Below are 19,294 nucleotides of genomic sequence, written 5' to 3'. Positions count from 1 at the left end.
TTAACGGGTTATGTTTAAAAGCTTATACCAGCATTCTTCCCTGCTTGGCACTCAGCATCAAGGCTTGGAATTGGGGGTTAAATCACCAAACATTATTCCCGGGCGCGGCGCCGCTGCTGCCCACTGCTCCCCTCACCTCCCAGGGGGTGATCAAGGGGATGGGTCAAATGCAGAGGACAAATTTCATTACACCTAGTGTGTGTGTGACAATCATTGGTACTTTAACTTAACTTTAACTTTACACATACAAACTGTAGCACACAAAAAAGCACATTTAATTAAAAAAACGTTATTATGGTCTTATCTTTACTAAGTTATAAATGAAGTCCATTCGCCGCTCTTGTGCTGGATTAATACACCTCCTGACAGGAGTGTTATATCAACTAAAGCCCTCACTTAAACTTTCCACGTGCAAGATTGAATCTATTTAAAAAAGTGTAACCGAGGGTTTATAAATGTCGCCTATACTGTATGAAACTACAAAATAACAAACACGGAGGCTCCAGTTTACACGAGGACCACTTTTTTTACCTTCTTTCAAAAACCTCCGCTCCACAACAACATGTCATCACTTCCGCTCTTGGCGCCTTCAAAATAAGAGCTCAAGCTTGGCATATACTGTATAACAGCGCACAACAGGAACTTAACATCACAAAGAGGAAAGCCCATAAAAATAGGTTACAAAAGTTATTTAATAAGAAGCCAAAAAATGCAAAAACAATAATGTTTGTGTTGGAGGAGTTGGGAATTAGATACACCTGCAGTCTGCAGGTGTACCTAATGTTGTGGCCCTGCAGTCATTCACAACTCCTCCAACACGAACATTATTGTTTTTGCACTTTTTGGCTTCTTATGAAATAACTTTTTTAAATAGATTCAATCTTGCACGTGGAAAGTTTAAGTGTGGGCTTTAGTTGATATAACACTCCCGTCAGGGCTTGCAATCTACAGCGGGGGTGCAGGAGGCGAGCCTCAGCCAGTGCGTCTTTTGCAGCCGTTTTATGATCGCTCAGCACAAGAAATACGTTACACACATATAGTTGTTGACAAAATACACTGTACATTATATACCTCAGCTAACTAAACTATGGAAATGTATAATATAGTTAATATAGCAATACGGTCTCACTGCACAGCAGGCCAGCAGTTAGCCGAGTCATTGCGCAATCCATGGTGAGGCACAAATGAGTGACATGTCTCAACTGGCTGCTGTTCACCGCACCGTCTCTTCTCAGTATTTGAACGGCAAATGTGAAAATTCAGCGATTTTAAATAAAAATAATCTAAAACTGGTGAAGTTAAATGGAAAATAACTTTATAGTATAATCACTGGATACATTTTTTTCTTTTTACATTTTTTTTCTTTCCATGATGGCAGGTGAGGCCCCGCCTCACCTGCCTCTAGTGACTGCACGTCACTGCGATATTATGTCGTTAGAAAAAGTAGTAAAATATATTGCCATATCCAAAAAAATATGTTCCCCGACCCTGGTATTGATCAGTGTTGTAACGCCGTTAGTTTCAGCGGTAACTAGTAATCTGACGCGTTATTTTTTATATTCAGTAACTCAGTTACCGTTACTACATGATGCGTTACTGCGTTATTGTACATTATTTTTTATGTAGTATCGACTAGAAACAGAAGATCTGATTGGAGCGCTGCGGTGTCGTCCTTCTGAATCTCTTGTGTCACAGGCCGGAGGCGCGCTTTGTGTGTCTGGGTGTGGGGAGGGGAGGGGAGGGGGTGGCGTGTCTGTGTTTACTAACAACGGAGCCGCAGTCGAGTGTCTTGACATGGAGATATTCTCACGTCTTTTCTTTTGTCGAGCACAAAGAAAATAACATTTTAGTTAAATGTAAGTTGTGTCTTGGATCAAAGATCCCGTCTACTGCCCAAAACAACAATTCAAATCTGCCTGCTTCGGCTTTGTGTAGGTCACGTGTGCCTTCCTTAGGTGAAGCCAGGTTTACAGCTATGTTGTTATTATGCTGTTTGTTACTTATGTACAGTATGTTATGTTGCAGCTATTTAAGATAGTTTTGTCAATTTGTTCTGGTCTGAAATAAATTGGCCCTTAGAAACATATCTTTGTCTTTGTGTGTTATATGTAGACCACATTGCTTAGTAGAGTTCAGTGATGCAAATACATGTCAAGTTGATCAACATATTGTATTATTCTCCAGTGCAATAACAGTACTGAAATGAAGGCTAAAAGGGCATTAATGGGAGCTTTTAAAAAAAAGAAGAAAAAAAGAAGTAACTAAATAGTTACTCTTCACAGTAACGCATTACTTTTTGGTGTAAGTAACTGAGTTAGTAACTTAGTTACTTTTGAAATAAAGTAACTAGTAACTGTAACTAGTTACTGGTTTTCAGTAACCAACCCAACACTGGTATTGATATTTCATGGATGTGTTTAGGGCCAGTTGTAACTCAAGGATGACTTCCACACCTCTGCTCTGCAAAGTGTTGCAGTACTTCTACTTTCCTGTATGGTGTTATTGATGAGAAAGGCGGTATGAGAATTCGACACTTAAGAAGTAAAACACATGTTTTTGACATTTGAGTGGCAAGAAACTTTATCCACTTTCTCAACAATTGCAATACAGTGAACCCTTGTTCATCACTCTTAATTGGTTCCGGACGTGACCGTGGTCAATTAATTTCCATAAAGTAGGAATTATTCATTTAAAAATTTAATATTTCTAAAGCTAGTGCATAACAAAAGCTGTTGATGACTTTCTAAATACGGTGCATTTCTCTACATTATGACAGCCCTCTAAACATGAAATAACACCAACATAGTCACCTTTACACTCCTTTAATCCAATATAGTAATGCTGCCTTAGGCTGAGCCAATCAGTGGCCACAATGCTGAAGAGCACACTCTCATTGGTTTGGTCTCATCTAGTAGCCAATACTACTGTAGTATTGATATTTTTAGTCCATTTAACCATTATTTTAATACTTTAAAATACTCAATTTAGGCCAACAATACGTAGAATATACATGAAAAATGTGCAATTTTGTAGCTGCAAACTTCAAAGTGATACATTCCAAGGGATGTCTGTAAATCATTTAAACGACATTGTTTTTGGACTTTGGGTTGTGTGTGGAGAAAAAGACTGCTGCAAATCAATTGAGTCAACATTTTCCAGTAGGAAGATGCTTTGACAAGACATGATGTCGTCCAACTGTAAAATTGAATTTAAAGAGTGTTCTAAAACTACGAGCAGCATAGTAGAAAACATTTTAAGATAAAGACTAGTACAGGTAACCCACGGTACGTTTTGTACCTTGGTTTTTGGACCAATGATTTGGTTCATTTTCAGTACGTCTTATGTGTTCAAGGAGAAAACTTTTCCCCCAAAATGTCTCTCAAAAGTATAATTTGTGTACTGATAAGACATTTATTAAATTAACAGAAACCAAACAAAACACCTTCAAATGGTAAATTACTACTTATTTCTGCACTATTTGTACATCAGTGCTTCTCACCAGAGGTTTGGCAGCGGTTCGCACAATCAAAATGGCAAGCGGTGACCCAACTTGCACACATTTATTAAGTCAAATAGCTTATAGCTTGAATTTGAAGTAGTGAAAAATAACACTGTGTCAGCATAAGTCCAATGATCACTACAGTTTTTATCCACATATTGAGGAAAAAAAAACATTTTAAAACAAAAATTTAGAAGTGTCTGTAGAGTTTTTCAGATATGGTATATATGAGGAGCTGAATCAGAGCAAACACATAAATATTAAGTGTGAATAAAACATATATAAACATAAAAACATGTTATTCTTCTGATTAATTCAGTTTGGCCCGATAGTTCAGTCACATCGTTTTACCTGCAACTCCACATTGTGTGCAGAATTGGTTCAGGCAATGAGCTACAGTCATGAATGTGGAGATGCTGTCTCTTGCGAGAGGGTTCAACAGATTTGAATAAACACATTGTTCCTTTAAATTGTGGACTTTTACCCTTCTCTGCTCATGCTGTACATCTTTTGTTTTTTTTGTCAAAGAGAGGGGGCATATGGGGAGGTATGGGTAGAGGCTTGAACAGTGCTTGAACATTTCGCCTCAGGGAAGTCTTTATGCTACCTGCACAGGTGTGCGTGCACACACACACACACACACACACACACACACACACCCGCACACTTCAAAATAAATTACAAAAACAAAACACTGCAGTCCACTAGGGCGGATTGTCCCGTGCAGAGCAGACTAAACATTCCTGTATTTTACTGTGTATAGTTGCATCCTTAAAAAAGATAAAGTATCAAAAATACTTTTTTTGGGTGTTTCCAATATTCGTGTTTTTCACTATTTGCAGGGTTTTGGAATGTAACCCCCATTCATAGGGTGGATCTACTGTAAATGTAGTTATGCTATCATCAAATGCCAGTTACTTACAGTCTGGTAATGATGTTGGACAGCCACCTCGTTGTTCAGACGCCGTGCTCTGTTCTGGCTCACGTTGAACGACATGCCCTGCAGTAATGCACGCTGAAAGAAGAACACACATCAGTAATCATTAACCAAGACTCTTCTCCAGATCATACCTGCAGGTGCTGATGGTGGTGTTGACTGGCCATCTGGTCTCGGCCTGCTTTTTCTTTGCGCCTTGTCACATCTGCGGAGGCGCTTAAGAATGAAACTGGTAGGTCCGAGTTGGCAGTAAAAGCAACATTTTTTAAAAAGAGGATACACGCCCTCCATTTCAACACGGCTCGACGCTGACCGCACCGAATGGTCAGCTGCTCCACCCCTTGCAAACGCTCCTCCTCGCTGTGTTTTCGACGCCACGCAATCCTCCACACTTCCCAGCTCTGCCTCATCAAGTGAAGATGGGCGGTGTGCATAGCCACAGCTGAATGACCGAGAGAAAGAATGAATTCTGAACGGTGACGCTTTTACAAAAATGACTTAAAAGATCTCCAAGATAACCTTGCAACTGTTTCTTGTGCTGGCGAGAGGAGACAACAGTTCGCCACTGAATCAGCCATTTCTTTTTCCCACTGCTGATGTAGTGAAGAGAGGCTTTGGATTCATTCTCTCTTTGGGAACAAACAGCAGCGTGCCTCTCTTTCCACTGAAGAAAAGCCTTTCCCAAAAGAAAACAAGAAAGAGGTTAACACACTAGGGATGGGATTTATTGCTCTCTGAAGACGGTTGGATCTTTAAGAGCCGTTTCGTTCAAAAGAGTGGCTTGTAATTATATTTAGTTTTTTTAAACTGTTTTTCTTTTCTTTTTTATTAAGGACACAATCCTAAGTATCATTAGAATCATTAATTTTCGCAATTATTACTCTATTGGTGGGATTGTTTTAAAATATTGGCTATAATTTTGTTTTGTTTTTGTTTTTTTCTTGACATCCTGTCCAGCCACCCAGGCAAATCATATTGTTGAAGTAGATGCCCATATTTGCTGTACATATTTGCTTTACAAAAGAGAAGTGTGGGATACTTTTCTTGTTGCCTTATTTATACTTGACTTCATTAAATGGATATATTTAGTGTTTGGCGCAACCGGACCGCAGCAGGAGGGGACAGAAAGAAGAAAAAAAGAATACATGGGGGAAATTGCGGGGACAAGAGGGGGATAGGACAGAAAGGGACAATAACAAAAACAACAAAATCATCAGCAAATACGATACCAAAAATTATAACAAAGAAGAACCAATTAATTAAGTAAATATAATAATAATACAGAAATGACAATGAACATTATTGCACACAAATGGAGCAATACAACTACCAATAGAAATAACACTATTGATAATGAATAATAATAATAATAATAATTACCTCCATTATCAACATTACAATCACTTCAAATGCAACAATACGTTAACGTAATGAATACTTAAATTACCAAAAAAAGCAGATACAGGCGGTAGAAAGACAAGCGGACTATATTAACCTTGTAGATTCCTTTAAAGGCGGCACGGCTTGTTATGTGGTCAGTGATCAGATCAATGCATACGTCAATGCAAAGATGAGTAAGGAGATTCCAACTGGTGTGCTTGCTGGAAAATATCACTCCAAAATAAACCCCAACAGGACTTCAGATAAAACAGTTACCAAGTTGTGAGCAAATATACGTACACTCAAAAGGTTCCCGTATGATATTCTGATAATAAAATGTAATTTGTGTCCAAATATTCAGAATCAGCTTTATTGTCATTACGCAAGGTAACGAGATTGAGGCCATTCCATACAGTGCGATGTGTGCATGCTAGAAAAACAATGTGCAAATATAAAAAATGTAGAAGTGCAATGAATATGGTGTGAAATGAATATATACATGAAAAACAAAACAAAACAAAACAAAAAAAAAAAAACAGGGTGGTTGGTGGAATGGGTTATTGCACCGAAGAGAAGGCAGTTATGAGGGACAATGGGGCAGTATTGGGGTGTATTTCAAGTTAAATTAATTTATGCAACCAAGTAATAACATGTGATTAATCATGATAATCCAGATTCAAAAGTGTGATTCATCTAATTAAAAATATAATTTGACAGCCAGGGCCAACTTAATTTAAGGAGGGGCCTTGAGGCTGTAGGGGTTTTGCACACAACCACCACCGAAAACATAGTTTGAAAAAATTAAAAATTAAAAAAATAAAATATCATGATTGCACTTAACAGAACAGCAACAATTTCAAAATATCAGTACCCGCCTTCCGCCCGAATGCAGCTGAGATAGGCTCCAGCGCCCCCCGCGATCCGGAAAGGGACAAGCGGTAGAAAATGGATAGATTGAAAAATAAAAAAATTATTTCACTCAAGAATACATCTCCTTCGCGAGGGGTGCATCCACATCTGTGCGAGTGTAATAGAAGCCAGTCAGCTTCAAGTAAAGTGCTGGCGATCCGGAAGACTGCCTGTGTTTTAGCTCAATAGTCGTACGCTGGTTTCTCACACAAGCAAAGTGCGTTTGAGCCCTGCTCGCAGCAGTAGGACAACACAGCCCAGCCGAGAGAGAGGGAACACAATCACTAGACAAAGCTGAGCGGTTTTTGATTGACAGCTATGAACACCAATCATTACATTCCGCAGTCAAGATCAGGGGCCCCTGATTGGGTGAAATCCCTGGGGTTCAGCCCAGTTAAGCCTGTGCATTAAGGTGGCCTTGTTGACAGCACTAGTAAAAAGTGAATAATGTACAAAACCCAAAACCAGTGAAGTTGGCACATTGTGTAATTCGTAAATAAAAACAGAATACAATAATTTTCAGATCCCTTTCAACTTATACTCAATTGAATAGACTGCAAAGACAAGATATTTAATGTTCGAACTGAGAAACTTAATTTTGTTTTGCAAGTAATCATTAACTTAGAATTTAATGGCAGCAACACATTGCAAACAAATTGGCACAGGGGCAATTTTACCACTGTGTTACATGGCCTTTCCTTATAACAACACTCAGTAAATGTTTGGGAACTGAGACCAATTTTTTAAGGTTTTCAGGTGGAATTCCTTTCCATTCTTGCTTGATGTACAGCTTAAGTTGTTCAACAGTCCGGGGTCTCTGTTGTGGTATTATAGGCTACATAATGCGCCACACATTTTCAATGTGAGACAGGTTTGGACTACAGGCAGGCCAGTCTAGTACCTGCACTCTTTTACTACGAAGCCAGGCTGTTTTAACACGTGGCTTGGCAGTGTCTTGCTGAAATAAGCAGGGGCGTCCATGATAACGTTGCTTGGATGGCTACATATGTTGCTCCAAAACCTGTATGTACCTTTCAGCATTAATGGTGCCTTCACAGATGTGTAAGTTACGCATGCCTTGGGCACTAATACACCCACATACCATCACAGATGCTGGCTTTTGAACTTTGCGCCTATAACAGTCAGGATGGTTCTTTTCCTCTTTGGTCCGGAGGACATGACTTCCAGTTTCCAAAAAAAATTTGAAATGTGGACTCGTCGGACCACAGAACACTTTTTCACTTTGCATCAGTCCATCTTAGATGAGCTCGGGGTCAGCAAAGCCGGCAGCGTTTCTGGGTGTCGTTTCTGGGCTTTTGCTTTACATAGTAGAGTTTTAACTTGTACTTACAGATGTAGCGACAAACTGTAGTTACTGACAGTGGTTTTGTGAAGTGTTCCTGAGCTTATGTGTTGATATCCTTTACACACTGATGTCGCTTTTTGAGGCAGTACCACCTGAAGGATCGAAGGTTCAAAATATCATTGCTTACGTGCAGTGATTTCTTCAGATTCTCTGAACCTTCAGTTCAGTTCAGTTCAGTTTGAGTTTATTTCGAACATGCAAGTATACAACATGATACATCTCAATCTCCAGTTTCTCTTTTCAACATGTTCGAAAAGGAGTAGGAAGAAGCAGAGCTTATTTAATCCTACCCCTTTTCTTTTACATAACAGTTGCTAAAACTTTTGTTCACTTCCTGTTCTCAATTTATTCACAATATACTCCATAAGTAATCACAATAAAATAAGTAAATAAATAATAATTGGTGAAGTAAGTTACATTTCATATGTTGAGATAAGTAAGATTATTTTGTGAGTGAAAGAATGAAAGAATGGATGAGTTAAATAAATTCAGAATGTTTATCATGGTTCTTCTTCTTTGTACTTTGTAAACACTTTAAGTTTGAAGAGTTTCTTGAAGTGGATCATATTAGTACATTGTTTGATTGCTTTGCTTAATCCATTCCATAATTTAATTCCACATACTGATATACTGAAGGTCTTAAGTGTTGTACGTGCATACAAATGTTTTAAATTACATTTCTCCCTAAGATTATATTTCTCCTCTTTTTTTGAGAAGAATTGTTGTATATTCTTGGGTAGCAGGTTATAGTTTGCTTTGTGTATAATTTTAGCTGTTTGCAAATTCACTATGTCGTAGAATTTCAGTATCTTTGATTCAATAAATAAAGGATTTGTGTGTTTTCTATATCCAACATTATGTATTATTCTAACTGATCTTTTTTGTAACACCGTTAATGAATGAAGTGTACTTTTGTAATTATTTCCCCATATTTCTGCACAATAACTCAGATATGGTAACACTAGTGAGCAGTAGAGAATATGAAGTGATTTTTTGTCTAGAACATGTTTTGCTTTATTCATTATTGACGTGTTTCTTGCTACTTTATGTTGTATATTTTTTACGTGAGATTTCCAGTTCAATTTATCATCAATCATTATACCTAGAAATTTGGTTTCATTTACTCTTTCAATTTCTATTCCGTCTATTTGTATTTGTGTTTGACTTTCTCTTCTACTGTTACCAAATAGCATTATTTTAGTTTTACTGAGATTCAACGATAGTCTGTTTTTGTCAAACCATCTTTTTAATTTGTTAATTTCTTCTGTTATTATTTGTAGTATCTTCTGTGTGTTCTCTCCTGAACAAAACGCTGTTGTATCATCCGCAAATAATACTAACTTTAAATCTTTTGTAACTTTACAAATGTCATTTATATATAGATTGAATAATTTAGGTCCTAGTATTGATCCCTGAGGTACACCACAGGATATATTTAGCGTTGTAGAGGTGTGTTCGCCTACCTTCACGTATTGTTTCCTGTTCATTAGATAACTTCTTATCCAGTTTAAGACTAACCCTCTGATGTCATATCGTTCTAGTTTTTTGATTAAAATATTGTGATTAATTGTGTCAAATGCTTTAGTTAGATCCATAAAAACTGCTGCCGCACATTTTTTATTATCTATAGCATTGGTAATTTCTTCTGTAATTTCAATTAAAGCCATCGAAGTTGAAACATTAGCTCTGTATCCATATTGATTTTCTTCGAGTATTCTATTTTTATTTATGAAACTCTCTAATCTGTTATTGAACAGTTTTTCAATGATTTTAGAAAATTGTGGAAGTAAGGAAACAGGTCTATAGTTTGTAAATTGATGTTTGTCGCCAGTCTTGTAAATTGGTGCAACTTTAGCTATTTTCATTTTGTTTGGAAATATACCTGTTTGAAATGATAGGTTACTAATATACATTAATGGTCCTGAGATCTCTTCAATAACCTTTTTTATCGTTTCCATATCAATTTCATTACAATCAGTTGAAGTCTTGGATTTACATTTTTTCACGATTGTAACTATTTCCTCCTGTGTCACATTACTGAGGAACATGGAGTTGGAATTTCGCTCTATGGTATCATTATAGTCCTCAATTGAAACTGGGTCTGGAATCATTTCTTCCAATTTTGGTCCAATATTTACAAAATAATTATTGAAACTTTCAACTACTTCCTTTATGTTGTCATTTTTATTATTTCCGTCTAAGAAGTATTGAGGGTAGTCCCTCTTAGTGCCATTTTTAATAATGCTATTGAGGATGCCCCATGTTGCTCTCATATTAGTTTTGTTCTTGTCCAATAATTCACTGTAATATTCTTTTCTACATAATCGTAGTATGTATGTTAACTTGTTTTTATACTTTTTGTACTTAATTTCTGCCTCTGTAGTTGATATTACGGACCGCAGATGGTGAAATCCCTAAATTCCTTGCAATAGCTCGTTGAGAAATGTTGTTCTTAAACTGTTCGACAATTTGCCTACACATTCGTTCACAAAGTGGTGACCCTCGCACCATCCTTGTTCCCTCATGGAACCTGCTTTTATACCCAATCATGGCACCAACCTGTTCCCAATTAGCCTGTTGACCTGTAGGATGTTCCAAATAAGTATTTGATGAACATTCCTTAACTTTCTCAGTCTTTGTTGCCACTTGTGCCAGCTTTTTTGAAACATGTTGCAGGCATCGAATTCCAAATGAGCTAATATTTGCAAAAAATAACAAAGTTTACCAGTTCGAACGTTAAGTATCTTGTCTTTGCAGTCTATTCAATTGAATATAAGTTGAAAAGGATTTGCAAATCATTGTATTCTGTTTTTATTTACCATTTACACAACGTGCCAACTTCACTGGTTTTGGGGTTTGTACATAAAAGTGCCTTTTGGAGACACACTATGGCTGTTTCTCTACGCGTACGTAGTTCCTTTCCCTTTTGGCACTTGCTTTGGAGTGGGTATCTACAACACGGCCAGGCGCCTCCCCTCCTTTCTGATTGGTCACTTTAAAATGTTACAGTCAAACACTGTATACCTTCTGAATAGTATTAAAGACGTTAGATATTTGTGTATTTTGTCATTTAATATACAGGTGTAACATAATAATTAGAATGTCGGGCAAAGGTTCAGTTATTTCAGCAATTTGATTTACAAGGTGAAGCTAATAAATGACAAAGGCTCATAAAAGGGAAGGTGTGGCGCGATTGGGAGAGTGGCCGTGCCAGCAACCTGAGGGTTCCTGGTTCGATCCCCACCTTCTACCAACCTCGTCACGTCCATTGTGTCCTTGAGCAAGACACTTTACCCTTGCTTCTGATGGGTCGTGGTTAAGGCCTCGCATGACAGCTCCCGCCATCAGTGTGTGAATGTGTGTATGAATGGGTGAATGTGGAAATAGTGTCAAAGGGCTTTGAGTACCTTCAAGGTAGAAAAACGCTATACATTTACCATTTACCATAACATGCAACTCAAGCTATCTCAAGCCTTCTTTAGACATAATACAGCTCATGAAATCTTCAAATTGAAAATCTCCAAAATGTTAGGGTTTTCAAAAACTGTAAGCCATGATCATCAAAATTAGAACAAATAAAGGTTTGACGTATCTCACGTTGCAACTAATGAGTTTATATCACATATTCCATGTTACATTTTAAGTTGAATTGCTGACATGAAAGGACTTTTGTATGATATTCAAATTTTTTTAGTTTCAGCTGTACATTGTTTACACTTCAACCTATCAAACGATGACATCACCATTTCTAGGGATGAAAATTGATAAGATTTGTACAATTCCGATTCAGTTCTCAATCCTGCTTAATGATTAATGGGATAGGCTCCAGCACCCCCGTGACCCCGAGAGGGACAATCGGTAGAAAATGGATGGATGGGCGCAATAGAGGACTTTCGATCTGTTGATTCAGTTGTTCATTATTTATTTCCGATAAAAAAAATCCAAGTATGTGTTCTTGTCTTATATAAGGATTGTGAATGATAGACAGCACATCTCTTTGCAAATTTTGCATATTTCCAGTATGACGCAAGGTTTCCCGCAGTGCTTTGTTGTTAAGGCGGCCGCCTTAACAACAAAGAGCCACCGCCTAAACTAACATCTTAACAAGATCTCCAGCCACACGTGCGCATTTTAAAAAACTATCTCTGTCCCCAAGCAAACGCATACACTGAGTGTCATACGCATGCCAAAATACTGGGGGCGCCGTAGCCTAGGACTTAAAACCATTTTAGCCAATCAGAAACATCCAAAACGCCATTTTCCGGAGGCGGCATATAGCAAAAATAGCGGGTCACGGCAACAAAGAATTATATATGTGGACTGACAGAGGAGTAGAGCTACTTTTAAGCATTGTTTTGGAGTTTAAAGTTAACAAAACTAAACAAAGTGTTGACTGGGAAACTTGCCATTTTTGGAGCGGTACGGACTTGGAGGGACATCAGAGGAATTTCCTCATCGGAAAGAGGACATCACAAAAACAAGTATCGGCACTAAATTGAAAGCGATTCGTGGAAAGTACAGACAAGCAGTCGACTCAGGTAGAAGAAGTGGTTACGATAGAGTTGTTTTGCTGTACTTTGAACTATGCTAGCACATCTGGGGCAGTTGTCCATCAACTACATCCATTCAATTTGGAATAGAAACATCAGATATTGACAAGCTCCCACAGGAGTTGGATTCTCCATTCACCCTCGACAGCCTGGTCACAGACAAAGATATGCCGAATGATGTACAAGAGCAGCAAGATGCCAATAGGAGCAATCCACAATCTTCTGTGGTGAAAGAGAGAAGAGCTCTACTTCAGGTATGTGGGCGCTAACTTCATTGCTAGGAAGTAATATTGTTTCCCCAAGAAAATTTGTTAGCTAACGTGGTGTCTCTCCAGGGGGAGGGGGCGTCTCCCGGGACAGGCAGCAGGACGGGGAAGTATATGTATAATTGGGCATCGAAATATTTTTATATAAACTGCACTGCAATTACAAATGCTCTCAGATGACCACTTTGACAATGTTGAAAGTGGGACAAAAATACTTGCTTTGGAATCAGAAGTCAAGATGGCAAGCATATATTAAAGTTCAGCTGTTTTAGATGTATTTAAATAGGGTTGTATTAAAAATGCTTTGAGTAGTTTCTTGTTATAAATAATATTGAGTTAAGTAAAACTGCAGTTGCATTAAATATTATTTTTTTTCTGTCAAAATTAAAATATCTCGAAGTGCTTTATTGACACACATTCTTTCCCGACGATGTTGAGGGCCATTCGACATGTTGTAAATAACATCTTACACCTGTGCTGAAGAGGGTTTATCCCAAATAATGTATTCATGATTATTGAATGTTATTTTGTAAAAATCCTTATAACATTTTTTTTTTTTTTCACTAGGCAAAACTCAACAGCCACAAGCAGGTCAGACTAAAACGAAAACTTCCAATCGAGACAAAGTTGCTGAATGCAGTAGAAGATGTCCAGATAAAGAAGAGACTTCTGGACATGATGGAGACATCAGAGAAGCAATCGTCTGACAATTTACACAAACTAACATCAAGCGATGAGGTGGAGACGTAATGGCGACAGGCCTAGTTATACTGTTCCTTACACCCACCCACCCCGTTCCCCGTCCTGTCGCCTGTCCCGGGAGACACCCCCTCCCCCTGGAGAGACACCACCTGAGCTAACAAATGTTCTGGGGGAAACACTGTGACTGATCTGATGACATGGTCATAGTGCAGAGGCATTCCCATCCTGACGTTAATCGACCTCAAATCTACGGAAATTGCTGAAGCTATTCGGAGCGGAAATGGCCATGGTATTTTGTGATGTTTAGATGGTATTTTCATAAACTTTGCCGATTGTGATACATTGCAACACAATTGAGCATATAAATTCAACTTATTTTTCCATTCTACTGGTACTTTAAAGTACAGACACACCAAATGCGGCTTAGTAAAAGCACTTTTAAACTACCTAAAGTCTGGCATCAAGACTAGATTTCGGGTAGCACTTCAAATACCCTATTGCGGCGCCTCTGTGACTTACTCAAAATTGTTGATAAATACAGTAATGCTGAATGACATCTGTACACAAGGCTACAAGTCGACATTGTGCTGGTGTACAAGAGCAAAAACCTCTGTCATTGTCCAAATACTTCTGCCAAACAAATGTGTGTGGAAGTGCACATGTCATGCAAAGAAATGGTGGTGATTCACCCCGCTTTGTAGATTCACTGTCCGGAGCTTCAAGGCTTGGTCCTCCATCGTGCAAATGTTTTGATGCTGTTGATACTTAATCTGCCACAAACGCCACAATGACCTGCAAGAGTAACATAATAACCTGTTCAAAAGTCACACTTGACTGTGGATCAACTTTTACATACCGAAGATGTGTGCGTCTGTGCTTTTCTCGGGCTGATTGATTTCTTCTTCTTTTCAGCCGACACATCTGGACAAAATTCTCCCACTTGTGCCAAACACGACGCATTTGTCGCCTGTCATCTGATAAACCCAGATAGAGCTTAAATTTGAGAAATTATTTATTTCAACCTTTTGTGTCAAAAACATACCGAACAATTTAGCTTCATGCATTTTGCTCTTCTTTTCGTCTTGCAGTGAAATAAATGTTTGCCATCTTTGGAAAGTCAGAAGGAGCAGGTGATACCTTGATGAAAGACACAGTCATTAAGATCTGACAGTCATCATAATTCTGCATAACAATATTTGATTTGAACTTGTGATGACACTCTGCGCGTAGGGACAGACTCCATTCCTTTCTGGACGCCCACCACTCGTCTCTCCATCCCTGAAATATTCGTCTCTGTAGCATATTTTCATAGTGGCACCTGCACATTAAAATAACCTTAGTACAGCAATGGAAAAACGAAAACGACTGATGACTGCATCTTGTTTCAATAGATTGAGTTAGTATTTTTTTTAAACAATTACTTGGCAAAATAAGGAAGGATCTGACCAAAGGTGTTCTGCATCCATATTTTGAAGAACTTCCTTGCCAAGTGCCTGCAGAGATTGTAGAGGTCACACAAACAATACTTACTGCAAAACAAAATGCAACTGTAACATATATAGCACCTTAGTCTTAAGTCCTTCAGCCTTCCGCCTTTGTTCCAATTGTATCCAACTCTGTGTGAAATACTTGTACAAGTACATTGAACTGTGCGCGCTTCGCTTTCTACACTAAATCTGACCCTTTCCGATATTGGTCTTTGAAGATCGGCTGATTTTGTTGAGTTGTTTTCCATTACTGCGAAGACGAGACTATTGGTCTAAAATATCGCGTGGAAATAACAAAACGCCACATCCACTTTAGAATTGAGGTGGTGAGTTATAACTTGACAGTCAGTGTACGAACTGTTTGGATAACTTGACCACCGCGCATTTGTTTCTTTCTTGTCACGTGACGAGAAATGCACGACCGAATTTGTTTCATTTACGCACCTGTCAGCAGCGATGTTGTTTTCGACTGACTCGGGGAAGCAAGAGAGCCAACACAGCGACTAAAAGTTCTCAAATCAAGCATACCCCGAAGTAGAACTTAGCTGTCCGAGTATATGCCTTACAACAACTCTAAACTTACCATACTTTTTCGCGACATTGTCACAAATCAAGCATTTTTCTTCACTCTTCATAAATGTATGTGTAACTTTAAGTAACTTGGAGTTGTGTTCTCTGTTTTCTCAATATTAGGTATCAAACATGTCAGGCTAGTTTGATTTATACAAAGGCGCGACGGGCACTCCGTTAGCTTTCCGAGGACCTTCTTAAAGCGGCGATCAGAGAAAAAAATACTGCTACGACTCAGAAAAGAGAGAACGTGTAGACAAGTATTTCAGATTACTCAGAGATATTTTTGTCGTATTAAGACCGTATAGTTATTTAAAGTCACCCTAGTGCTGTTTGTTTCTTCCCATTACCGCAACAACCCAGCCGGTGTACGATTTGTGGGTGGGCTTTATCCCATTCCCCAGCTAGTTGGCTAGCTAGCTAGCTAAGGGGCTAGATTAGCTAGCTAGCCGACGAACGTCAACTATAGCTCAACCACTTTCCTACACAGCCGGCATACCGGTGAGTTGTTGCCTTGTATTTATTCATTAGCGCTTTAGGCAGTCGTAAATTGTACACTGAACGAGATGTAATTGTGTTGTGTAATGTTTGCTAAAACTGTAAATGTAAATATACAACATGTAAGATGTTGTAGAATTAGTGTTTTGTATTGTTTAATCGAAATTTGACTATCTATCCAACGTTGTTGTAAATTGCTAATTTGCAATTGTTATTGCCCATTTCCTTCAAGCTGAAATCAATCAACGTGCTAATTGGATTGTTGGGACTTTCCAGCTCTCGTCGTCGCCAGGTGAATTTTAGCGTGCACGACTTTTCTGTCTTTTTAATGTAGTTTCCCTATCGTATTCATTACTTATAGACTGCTTTTGACTACATATTGAACCGTGTATTAGACTTGAAATGCTTTTAACTATGGCTGGGTGATATGGACGAAAAAGTTTGATTGATTGAGACTTTTATTAGTAGGTTGCACAGTGAAGTACATATTCCGTACAATTGACCACTAAATGGTAACACCCGAATACGTTTTTCAACTTGTTTAAGTCGGGGTCCACTTAAATTGATTCATGATACAGATATATACTATCAGATATATACTATCATCATAATACAGTAATCACACAAGATAATCATCAGGGTATATACATTGAATTATTTACATTATTTACAATCCGGGGTGTGGAGGGGGGCTGGGGGGGTTTGGTTTGGTTATCATCAGTCATCAACAATTGAGAACAGAGAAATGGATATTGAAACAGTGTAGGTCTGACTTGCTAGGATATGTACAGCAAGTAGTGGACATAGAGAGAGATCAGAAGGCATAAGAAAAAGTATCTACATTTGATTATTTACATTTGATTATTAACAATCCGGGGAGGGTGTTAGTTTAGGGTTGAAGTTGCCTGGAGGTGTACTTTTATTGCGGTTTTGAAGGAGGATAGAGATGCCCTTTCTTTTATACCTGTTGGGAGCGCATTCCACATTGATGTGGCATAGGAAGAGAATGAGTTAAGACCTTTGTTAGATCGGAATCTGGGTTTAACATGGTTAGTGGAGCTCCCCCTGGTGTTGTGGTTATGGCGGTCATTTACGCTAAGGAAGTAGTTTGACATGTACTTCGGTATCAGGGAGGTGTAGCGGATTTTATAGACTAGGCTCAGTGCAAGTTGTTTTACTGTGTCCTCAACCCTGAGCCAGCCCACTTTGGAGAAGTGGGTAGGAGTGAGGTGGGATCTGGGGTGGAGGTCTAGAAGCAATCTGACCAGCCTGCTCTGGGATGTTCGGAGCCTAGATTTGAGGGTTTTGGAGGTGCTAGGGTACCAGGAGGTGCATGCGTAATCGAAAATGGGTTGAACGAGAGTTCCCGCTAGAATCCTCATGGTGCTTTGTTGACCAGAGAGGAGATTCTATAGAGAAATATTGTTCGTTGGTTGACCTTTTTGATTACCCTGGTTGCCATTCTATCACAGGAAAGATCAGCCTCCAGAATGGAACCTAGGTAGGTGACCTCATCCCTCCTGGTGACAACAATGTCACCCACTTTTATAGTTAAGTCATTGACTTTCTTAAGGTTGATGTGGGACCCAAACAGGATTGACTCCGTTTCACCCAAGTGTATGGATAGTTTGTTGTCAGCGAGCCAGGTGCAAGTTCTTCAGAGTTCAGCACTGAGGATTTTCTCCACCTGTGACTTGTCCTTGTCTGATACCAGCAGGGCCGAGTCATCCGCAAACAAGAACAATTCACAGTCGCAAGGATATCTCAATATATTTTACTTAAACTCAATATTCGATATATATCTTTGTATTTTTCAGTGAAAGTATACATGTAAAGATATTCATTTTTGAGCGATATTCAGTGAAATTGAAATGAATGACAACTGTACTGTAAACAGTCAGTGGCACTTTTATTAACCCAGTTAGTCAAAATGGGTATTAACAGCACAGGAAAACTGTTTAAGTAGCAGAGAATTACATAACATAAATAAAATAGAAAAATATTATTTCTACGTAAAATAAATAACGTAGCTGTGCAAATAATACTAATGTATCAAACTCAGACAAAAAAATACATTTGCAGGCAGGAACTGTGTGATTTCCCTTCCTGGTTTGATGACCCGCCCTATCTTGCCTCTGATTGGCCTGTCACTAACCAATCGTGACTCATCATAGTAAACAACCAACCAATCATGGATGTTTTTATACTGCAAGCACGTCTTGGAAGGGGAGGGGTTTAGCAGCCCATGGAGGGGGAGCGGGGTAGAACAAGGAACAAATAAGCGGCAATTGGTCATTTTAACGTGAAATAAATGATATCGATATTACGATATCTTCTTAATTCATATCTTTAAAAATATATCGATTCATCTTACAAACTCGATATATCGCCCAGCCCTACTTCTAACCAAAAGTGTGTTCTCAATTGGGTCATGCAATGGGTGCCCATTAAAATTAAGTCCCTGAAATACACAAACTATTTCCAACAGAGTCATCGTTTGCCTGGAAGCTGTTTGTCTGAATCTGCAATCTGCCATGGACGGTGACGCTTGTGTTGAAGAGAAGATTGGAAGTGGTGATGATGTGGATCAAGTTACAAAACCAGCAACAGCTCTACATAAATACACCAAGGTGATATAGTGGAATGAAAAATCAATTGGGAAGTTTTTAATTTTTTAAGCTTTTCTGAGTGTAATGTTTCATTCTGATTCCTCGACATGTAGGAGGAGCTTCTTTATATAAAAGATCTACCCATCTCCAATGAAAGGCCAGAATGTCTCTCAGAGAAATACGACAGGTAAGACTTTACATGGTTTCCCTAATGTATTTGATGTTGCCGTGGTGCACCGCCACAATTACCTTCAACACTTTAAAAATGTTTTTTTTTACTTGAAAACAAAAGTAAGTTATATAATATATTGCGGCGTTCAGAAAAAGACAGTCTGATGCTCTTTTTAGCTTTTATTGCCAGACTTATGATAGAGGACCCCAATTCCAACAAGTATTTCCTCGTGCACACACGTCCGTCTCCGTGCAGTTACAGTATGAATCCGTTCTAAAATGTGGCTGACTGCAACGAGCTACCTCACTGATAGAGCCGACCACTTCCTTTATTATTGGGCACTTATGGT

General features: G+C 38.6%; 2 protein-coding genes across 6 annotated transcripts in view; one reads left to right on the top strand and one right to left on the bottom strand.

Annotated features, from left to right (window-relative positions):
- Positions 1-15,597, bottom strand: part of sfi1 (SFI1 centrin binding protein) — a 52,112-nt gene extending 36,515 nt beyond the window's left edge. For 2 of the 5 annotated variants that reach the window (XM_061932496.2, XM_061932493.1), the window contains exons 1-10: positions 15,175-15,597; positions 15,031-15,102; positions 14,817-14,927; positions 14,652-14,746; positions 14,466-14,583; positions 14,299-14,401; positions 4,956-5,112; positions 4,717-4,878; positions 4,571-4,641; positions 4,422-4,514 (exon numbers count right to left, since the gene is read on the bottom strand). In XM_061932496.2, the coding sequence (XP_061788480.1) occupies positions 4,422-4,514; positions 4,571-4,641; positions 4,717-4,878; positions 4,956-5,112; positions 14,299-14,401; positions 14,466-14,583; positions 14,652-14,746; positions 14,817-14,927; positions 15,031-15,102; positions 15,175-15,344 (1,152 nt within the window). In that variant the 5' untranslated portion in view covers positions 15,345-15,597. The remainder of the gene's footprint in view (positions 1-4,421; positions 4,515-4,570; positions 4,642-4,716; positions 4,879-4,955; positions 5,113-14,298; positions 14,402-14,465; positions 14,584-14,651; positions 14,747-14,816; positions 14,928-15,030; positions 15,103-15,174) is intronic. The other 3 variants (XM_061932492.1, XM_061932497.1, XM_061932495.1) reach the window with 3 other exon arrangements.
- A 250-nt stretch (positions 15,598-15,847) lies between these two features.
- eif4enif1 (eukaryotic translation initiation factor 4E nuclear import factor 1) overlaps positions 15,848-19,294 on the top strand; it is a 32,856-nt gene continuing 29,409 nt past the window's right edge. The window contains exons 1-4 of the mRNA XM_061932498.1: positions 15,848-16,167; positions 16,397-16,456; positions 18,653-18,794; positions 18,887-18,960. Coding sequence (XP_061788482.1) covers positions 18,699-18,794; positions 18,887-18,960 — 170 coding nt within the window. The 5' untranslated portion in view covers positions 15,848-16,167; positions 16,397-16,456; positions 18,653-18,698. The remainder of the gene's footprint in view (positions 16,168-16,396; positions 16,457-18,652; positions 18,795-18,886; positions 18,961-19,294) is intronic.

Source organism: Nerophis lumbriciformis, linkage group LG38, assembly GCF_033978685.3.
Source record: "Nerophis lumbriciformis linkage group LG38, RoL_Nlum_v2.1, whole genome shotgun sequence".
Lineage (NCBI taxonomy): Eukaryota > Metazoa > Chordata > Actinopteri > Syngnathiformes > Syngnathidae > Nerophis > Nerophis lumbriciformis.
Note: the sequence above shows the minus strand (reverse complement) of the source record. Positions and strands in the feature narration are given on the sequence as shown.